The following is a 9,530-nucleotide window of genomic DNA, read 5'->3' on the forward strand; positions in this document are numbered from 1 at the left end:
TTTTTGCATATCCTTTATATTGGACCTGATATTTATAAATGAAATTAGTGTACCTCAATTTTGTAACTCTCCTATTATAGACTATTTTTTAGTTGGTATGTGTTCTTATAGATTTTGGTTATGTTATCTTCCTCACAATGAGTGGGGCTATGATGATAACTGTCTTTTTCAATACAGTTTACAAAAACTTTCAGAGTTCACTCATGGAGTTGGACTGTTGTCCCAAATAGTTATATTTGGGAGTTTAAAACAAATCATCATTAGATACACTAATTGTAGAGCAATATTAAAAACTTGTATAATTAGGGAGGTTGTCAAAAAAAAAGCACTTATGTGGTTAAAGTCTAATAGGCCACAACTAAGAATTTTTTTTTTCTCTGATGCATTTCCATCAGGATGAAATGCCTTGAGCCCAAAAAAAAGCGATTTTGACATAGGAAGAATCTATCTTTGGGTGAGATAGCCATGTCGTCTTGATGGATCCTCTCGTTATTTTTCATCCCCTCCTAATTCGCATTGTGAGGCCATATTTCTTTCGATGGCTGCAGTTGGAATGGTGAATCAGCGAATGTGTTTAGAGTAACACACTGGTATCGTAGTTGTAATGGAACTCCTACCCTATATCCTTCTAGACAAGGTTAACTCTATTCGGAGAAGGAGAGCCTTGGTTGTTTTAAACACTTCCCTGTTACATACACAATATCTTTTGGGTTATTCGCTCTGGGGTTAGTAACCCCATGATACCATATTATATATATATATATATATATATATATATATATATATATATATATATATATATATATATGTGTGTGTGTGTGTGATATATATACATGTATATATATATATATATATATATATATATATATATATATATATATATATATATATATATATATATATATATATATATATATATATATATATATATATGTGTGAATAAATTTCTACCTCATACTTGGGATCGAACGCTGGCCCCTTTTAATGAAAGGCCAGGTCGAAACCAAACCATGCCACGAGAGGCCATAAAAGAAATTGGAACCTAACGGCTAATCAGCTGTTCAAGATTTACCTGGCGAGACATCAGTCTCTTACCAGCGAGTTTTACCCGACTTCCCGACCCACCACGTGACACAACTGATAGTAATTCATTCAAATTACCCCTAATATTAACTCATTAGGGGTAATTTGAATGAATTACTATCAATTGTGTCACGTGGTGGGCCGGGAAGTCGGGTAAAACTCGCTGGTAAGAAACTGATGTCTCGCCAGGTAAATCCTGAACAGCTGATTAGCCGTTAGGTTCCGATTCCTTTTATGGCCTCTCGTGGCATGGTTGGTTTCGACCTGGCCTTTCATTAGAAGGGGCCAGCGTTCGATCCCAAGTATGAGGTAGAAATTTATTTCTATTTGAACACGATGTTGTGTTGATATTTATCCATATATATATATATATATATATATATATATATATATATATATATATATATATATATATATATATATATATATATATATATATATATATATATATATATATATATATATATATATATATATATATACATAAATATATATATATATATATATATATATATATATATATATATATATATATATATATATATATATATATATATATATATCTATATCTATATCTATATATATATATATATATATATATATATGTATATATTTATTTGTGTGTGTATGTGCGTATACAATGATTTAGGTAGCATTTATGATTATACCATGGCTGCCACCGCTCATATCTCCCGGGGCAAGATGGCTGTCACTGATCTTCACGTAAGCTCAACTATCGGCCGATAACGGGTCTCGAGGAATCTATTTTAGGATATTTATGGTAACAATCCTTCGATCCTGCTGTGGCGACAGGTTGAGTAGAAATGCTCAAGAATTTTGAGAGACTGGGGTAAATAACACCCAAGATAAAAGCTAAAAAACTAATATGCATTTTAAGGGTATAAAAAATGCCGTCACACACAAAGGTATTTATTGTTTTGTATCCAAAAGGGGACATACGAAAGCTCTCCGGCATACTGATAATTACATTAACCAAGTAAAAAATATGTCAAATTGTCAAAAATATCATTGTAATGATGGTTGATTTCTTGATAAAAAAAATAATTTGTGACATATCCATGAATGTTTCAAATGCTTGTTAACAATCAAATCCAATGCAATTCTGTATTATGATATTAGCTAACATTTATGATCATAAAAGAGGGGTTTATATCTAATTATGAATGATTACAGTACGTGTCTTAATCATCTGGTAGTTTCAGCAATATAATCATAGAATACAATGATGAAATAAGGCGAGATGAAGTAGCTCTGGGATGAGTGGCCAACCCGCTGCCTAGTTCTGTACCCTGTAAAGAATTATCATTATTATTATTAGTAGTAGTAGTAGTAGTAGTAGTAGTAGTAGTAGTAGTAGTAGTAGTAGTATTGTTGTTGTTGTTGTTGTTGTTGTTGTTGTTGTTGTTGTTGTTGTTGTTGTGATTATTATTAAATGACAGTTATCCTATAGAAATATATAATCAAATAAATTAATTGCTAATAAACAAGTAAATTAATATATTAAGAAAGATAATCTGGAAAGTATGATCTCAAACCAGAGCAGGCCTACTCAAAATCAACATTTTATGTTATGATACATTTTGAGGTCAAAGAACACACAATTGTAAGAACATCACATGGTGTCATTTATTTGAAGGTGGCTCGAGGAATTCCACAGCATTCACAAATGGCAGCCCTAGCACTCTAAGCATTTGAGCAAAGCAAAATAAAAAAGATTTTACAAATTATCGATAGGAATTTATAAATTATCAATATCTAGAGCTCATTTTGTCAGTACCTGTCCATGATAAAACATTTTGAATGAGAACTTAGATAAAAAATGTAAAGTTGGGACTCGAGACAATAAGAACAAACATTTTCTGATTTCACTTATATTCATTTATGCATTGAAAGACCGGAATGTTTCCCTCATGACCAACCATTTTCGTTGTCTGGATTTTTAATATCTGTATATTTCTAAGCATAATGATTAAATCACTGGTAGACTGCTATCCAAAAGAATTTTGAAAACACAAAGCAGACCACAAGAGTGGTGTATCCTAGTACCAAAAGCCGAGTCAAGCGCAAAAAAAAAAAAAAAAAAAAAAAAAAAAAAAAAAAAAACAAGACAAAAACTATTTGTAGTAATTAACATAGCAGTGTGAGGTAAAAGATCGACAATATATTAGCTTCCTTTGAGTCTTATAAATAAAACTTGCTTTTGTATTCAACCAACTTCCAATGGCTGAACAAGCATATATGCAATCATTTTATAGATATAGGGGCTTTACATCAAAATTTGGCAAACAAATATGTTAGTCCTTAAAGGTTGTTAATTGCAAATAGATATTGAGAAAAATATTCCTTGTTACTAATAAGATTTTAAAAGTTATTAAACTAACATGTTGAAGTGTTATGTCTTCGATTTAAAGCTATTATCATCAAATTAATCTACTATTCTGTTTGCCATCTATTAACTATTATTAATCTTAGTCAATTAGTATATTTCTAATAAAATAACAAAAAGTTGGATATGTCAGTACCAATACCACCTAAGTGATCAGGTGCCATCCCTAGCATGGGATAGTACTGTACCGCATGTGTTTCATACACACTCAAACAATGTAATGGTTTTGATTTTTTATCTTATTACTTGCTGTTCGCTGCACTGATAATAGATCATCCCGTCTTTTTAATGTTTGAATTTTTGCAACGTTCTTGCTCGCAAGGTGCTGTATAAAAATTGATGACTGTTTAATACAATATTGTTGCATTCGCCTCGCCTCTCAGTTATCACCTAACTGGCGCCTTGCACACTGGTGAACAGCTGAGTTTCCTCTCCCTCCTGCTTGCAACCCCCCTACTGTGCCCTACTATTTGAATATGCTGCCCATTAAACCTGCCTCTTTACCACATGCTGCCTCAATGAAACTACTGTCCTTCACAAGCAGAGAATCGTTCACCTGGTTCCAGCATGCTGAAGTCCAGTTTTGCATCCAGGTCATGACTCAGTCAAGTACCAAAGCAGATTATGTTCTCGTTGCGGTAGCCAAGGACACTTTCCCGGAAATCTCTTATTGGCTGTGTGAGGATAGGGACACCCCGATAACAAATGAAGCCCTCACATCGACATTCTTAGAGCAGTAATCTCCATCATTGGCTGCCCGCAAAACAAAACCTTTTCAGCTCTCTCAACAATCATTTGGGAACCAAAAGGTTTCGCTCCCCTTCAGGGAAATTACCAGTATCGCTCGCCTGCAACTTGCTGCAGATGGCTCTCCATATGAGGTGAATCTATTTCATTCCATTTAGGTATGGCGCCTACTCAAACCCGTACGTGCTGCCATCCCCTTTGTCGATATTTTGCCCATGAAGGACCTGATGACCAAAGTCAACGCCCTTATGGACAGAAATTTCACCACTTTCTAGATTTCTATCAATACCTCGATTCCTGATGAAGTGGACAACTATTCAAGATCGACCAAAGCTGACATTATTGTGGTATGACACAAACGCCCACCCCGTGATGTGCTGGATCTGTGACAAAACCACCCACCACCCACACATACCACCCCTTGCTTACGCCCTAACCAACAAACTCTATAACCACTTATTAGCACCCACTGGCCGCAGTTATGGTACTACCACTCAAAATTCGGTGCTGCTGCAAAGAAATGAGCGAATGGTTGTCAGTGGCCAAAAACGTGTAAGTAGGCCATCACTATTGGTGGTGGCCTCCCCTGTCAATAATCTTTTCTTTTTACATGATGCAAGTACGGTTATGCGATTTTTGGTAGACATGGGCACTTGCCGTTTTCTTCAGCCAAGGACACGATGTAGTCTGTCTATGTCTGCCGACCTCTGTCTGATAGCTGCCAACAGATCTGTGATCCCCCCCTCCCCCACACTGTTATGAAACCCCCACATTATCATTTGGGATCGTCAAATATATTTGGAAGTCTCTCGTTGCTGATGTCACATTGCCAATCATCGGTGCGGATTTCCTCTCATATTTCTACCTCCTGGTTGATGTAGCTCACCGATGGTTTGTCTACACGGATTCATACTCCTCGACAACTCTCCAGCACACCCCCTCCGACCTTTCTCTCCATATCAGCGCACCCAGGGATGACTACGCCTGCTTCCTCACATCGTACCTGGATGTTTTCCGCCCAGAACCTCCTCAAACGTCCACGGTTCCCGCCAAACACAGTGTTTATCACCATATCAAGACAACAGGGCCAGATTTTGATGTCTGTCACCAGATTGTTTCACACCCGCTAAACAAACATTTGCTGAAATGGAAGAAATGGGCCTTTTCCAAAAGGCCTCAAGCCCATGGTTGTCACCCTTACTGGCACCTGAACATATAGACCGAACCAAATCACTATCCTCTCACAAACAGCATCGGTGTGACCTCCCTCTTGCACAAAGCAAAGGTTTTCTCTATGCTCGAACTCTTGAAGGGGTATTATTAAGTGCCCATGAACTCAGAAAACAGCCCCAAGTCCTCCATCACCAACCCTTCAGTACATAAACCTTCAATTACTCCAGTTTTGTCTTTCATAATACTGGGGCCACTTTTCAACGTCTCATGGATGGCATCAATGGGAACCTCCCCTTCTGTGTATGTTATGTGGACGACAGACTTGTGTTCTCTTCCTCCAAAGAGGAACACCTCTGTCATCTACGCATCATGATCGACTGCCTACAACAGGACAGCCCTGTAGTATGGTACGACAAGTGTACCTTTGGCATCAATGAAGAATCTTTCTTAGGGCACTGCATCACTCCTGATGGAGTCCACCTCCTCCCTGAGAGGGTAGCAGCCATTCAGAACTTCCCCACACGATCGATTGTCAAAGCACTACAATAGTTCTTGGGCATGGTCAACTATTATCTCCATTTCCTGCCAGCCATCACCGCCACTCTTGCCCCCGCCATGCCTCCCTCAAGGGCAATCCAAAAGACCTGAAGTGGAGTCCCCTTCAAGAAGTGGCCTCATGTAATGCAAAGAATGCCCTATCAACTGCTGCTAATCTCACTTTTCCTATGCCACATGCACCTATTCTTCTCGACGCTGATACCAGGGACATTGCTATTGGGGCAGTACTCGAGCAGGTGGTCAACGGCTCGCCCCACCCATTTGCCTTCTTCAGTCAAAAACTGTCCAAGGCAGAATCCAGCAACTCCACCTTCAACAGCGAATTGATGGCGGTGTACTTGGCTGTCAGTCACTTTTGTCACTTCTTGGAAAGTGCGCCCTCCGCCATTAGCACGGATCACATGGCTCTGGTGCACTTCTTCACTCAACAGTCTGATGTCTGGTCTGCATGTCAACGCCGACATCTCTACACTGTGGCTGAATACAATTGTACCCTTTAACATGTCCCGGGGAAAATTAATCCAGTTGCCAATGCCCTGTCAAGAAACACATTGGCTGCCATTCACCTTGGATTGCATTACAATGCCTTGGCAGAGTCCCAATGAACAGACTCAGAGTACCAAGCATGTAGGACATCCTGCATATCCCTCCGTTGGGAGGACGTCCCTCTCGACGACTCCAACATCACCCTCCTCTGTGATGTCAATACTGGTAGACCTAGACTGTGGATACCTACTCCCATGCACCAACAGGTGTTTGATTTCATTCATGGCCTTTCTCATCTCTCACGCGGTTCTACTACACAGCTACTGAAGATGAAGTTTATTTGCCAACATTAGTAAGGAAGCTAAGGACTGGGTCTGCGCCTGTACTTCATGCCAAACCACAAAAGTACATCGACACAAGGATTCAGGAGTGGGCACCTATGCTCAACCTCAGCAGTGCTTTGCCCACATTCATGTTGATGTTGTAGGTCCCTTACCCATATCACAAGGACATCATTACCTGTTTACCATCATCAATCGCTCCACTCCTTGGATTGAAGCCATTTCCATGGAAACTGCAATGTCCATCTCATGTACATCTGCATTACTCTCAGGATGGATAGTGAGATTTGGAATCCCTAAGCATATTACTTCTGATAGGGGTACCACTTTCACCTCTCAATTGTGGACATCATTAGCGAATCTCCTGGGAATTACCGTACATCAGACAACCGCATACAACCCCACTGGAAATGGAAGGGTTGACCATTTTCATCACACACTCAAAGCAGCTTTGATGTACCCTTGCAAGGACTCCAACTGGTTTACCCAGCATCCCTGGGTCCTCCTGGGACTAAGGACCACTCCTAAAGATGCCCTGCATGTCTCGGTGCCTGGAATGGTATATGGTGAGTCATTGGTCATCCCTGCCAAATTTTTTCCATCTCCAACCTCCTCTAACAATCTCCAGCACCTACATCACGTTGTGGGAAAATTTATTCGATACTGTCAGATTTACAAACCTCCAGCTAAGCAACACAAACCGATAGATCTGCTTTTGGCAATTCATGTTTTCCTTTGCAACGAAACTAGCAAGCCACGGCTAAGGCCCCCTTACATGGGCCCTTTCCTCATGATCCGTCATACACCGAAGGCTTTCTGCATCAAAATTCATGGCAAAGAAAACTGGATCTCCATTGATTGACTAAAACCTGCATATCTCCTGCCAGATGACCCACCTACAGTAAGCCTCTCTAAAGCAGGGTTCCCTATGTCACATGTATGTCATTTTTAAGGGGGGAAGCCATGTACTACCCGTGTTTCATACACGCCCGTACACTGCAATGGCTTTGATTTTTCATCTTATCACTTGTTCTTCCCTGAACTGTTACTAGATCATCTCGTCTTTTCATGCAACCACATGAATATATATAAACATATATATATAAATATATATATATATATATATATATATATATATATATATATATATATATATATATGTTACAGTGAATCTGTATAATCAGGGAATATATATATTCTCTGATATTTTCAGGGAATGTGCATAATGTCTGATTCACTCAGAGGATATGTATATTCCCTGAAATTTTTAGTGAATATACATATTCCCTGATTATTCGGCCTTATTATTATACAGATTCCCTGAATCGTGTTTGGTATGAAAGAACAATGAAATAAATAGCTGAAACGATAAACAAAGCCTTGTTTTCACAATGTAAACTTGAATGTAAACACAATGTAAACCACTGAACAAGCGAACCATGGTAGGAGTCCATCTAATTACCACCTTCCAACTCTGGTGCTATACCCCCCCCCCCCCACCCCCCCTTCAACAGGTCAGGCAAAATTTAACTCACCAGTCATACGCCATCCTTCCTACTGTCAACACCATGGCAAATCCAACTGAGCGTGATTTAGAAGCACATTTTCGGGAAGAATTATTCCAAAGAAGTGAAGGAAAGAAATCTGTCTTGCTTTCAATAGAACAGTATAATGAAATTATTTCAGAACTGACAGCAATTGACAAGTCAGGCAAAAAGACGCCTCATGAATACTACCTTCTGAAGAAGTATGAGATCCTCAAGTGTGGTGATGTTCTCAAATTGATTAGAAGACGGACTGCCAATGAAGATCCTATCTATTTTGCTACATTGGAGGATACATTCGACATTATTAAGCGTGCTCATATTGCAACTGGCCACGGAGGGAGCGATAAGATGGTAAAGGAATTATCTAAAAAATATGCCAACATTACCCATGATGCAATATCTATTTACAAATAACTGGTGCATCGAATGTCAGCGTAAACGTAAGCGACCAGCAACCAAAGGGACTGTTGTTCGACCTATTCTGACAAAGAACTTTGGCTCCAGATCACAAGTTGACCTTGTAGACATGCAGGCGATGAAGCAAGGCAACTTTAAGTGGATAATGGTCTACCAAGATCATCTTACAAAGTTCTGTGTATTGAGACCTCTCACATCAAAACGTGCTGCAGAAGTTGCGTATCAGCTGTTGGATATTTTTCTTTTACTTGGTGCACCGGAAATTCTACAAAGTGACAACGGATCAGAGTTTACTGCTTGTGTTATTACAGAACTTAAACTGCTATGTACGTATGAACTGTATTCTAAAGACCATGTGACAACCGATAGGATTGTTTCGCTTCGAACTGCTGTGCAGCAAGAGTCGAAGTCAGGTGGTCAAGGTTTCGCCAAATGCAACTGCGCTGGTTCAAAACGTTGTCAAACAAATCGATGTAAATGTTTTAAGCTGAAAGTTAAATGCAACTCACGATGTCATGCAAGTTTGCATTGTGAAAACAAGGCTTCGTTCTAAATATTAGAACGATCCTTATTATTTTTTTACTAGTTTTATTTTAAATGAGTATTTTGTGACAGATAAGTTTTATTTTCTGTTCATAATAAATTTTGTTACATCCAAGTGTTTTATGTGATAAATAAAATATTACAGAAGTGTATTACTGTTTTTAGTGATTTATTCCATTATTCTACCATACCATACAAGTTTACATTGTGAAAACAAGGCTTTGTTTA

General features: G+C 38.7%; 1 protein-coding gene across 1 annotated transcript in view; it reads right to left on the minus strand.

Annotated features, from left to right (window-relative positions):
• Positions 1–1,997: 1,997 nt before the first annotated feature.
• LOC137639999 (phenoloxidase-activating factor 2-like) overlaps positions 1,998–9,530 on the minus strand; it is a 173,310-nt gene continuing 165,777 nt past the window's right edge. The window contains exon 9 of the mRNA XM_068372340.1: positions 1,998–2,393. Coding sequence (XP_068228441.1) covers positions 2,381–2,393 — 13 coding nt within the window. The 3' untranslated portion in view covers positions 1,998–2,380. The remainder of the gene's footprint in view (positions 2,394–9,530) is intronic.

This window comes from Palaemon carinicauda, chromosome 4, assembly GCF_036898095.1.
Source record: "Palaemon carinicauda isolate YSFRI2023 chromosome 4, ASM3689809v2, whole genome shotgun sequence".
NCBI classification, from domain to species: Eukaryota; Metazoa; Arthropoda; class Malacostraca; order Decapoda; family Palaemonidae; genus Palaemon; species Palaemon carinicauda.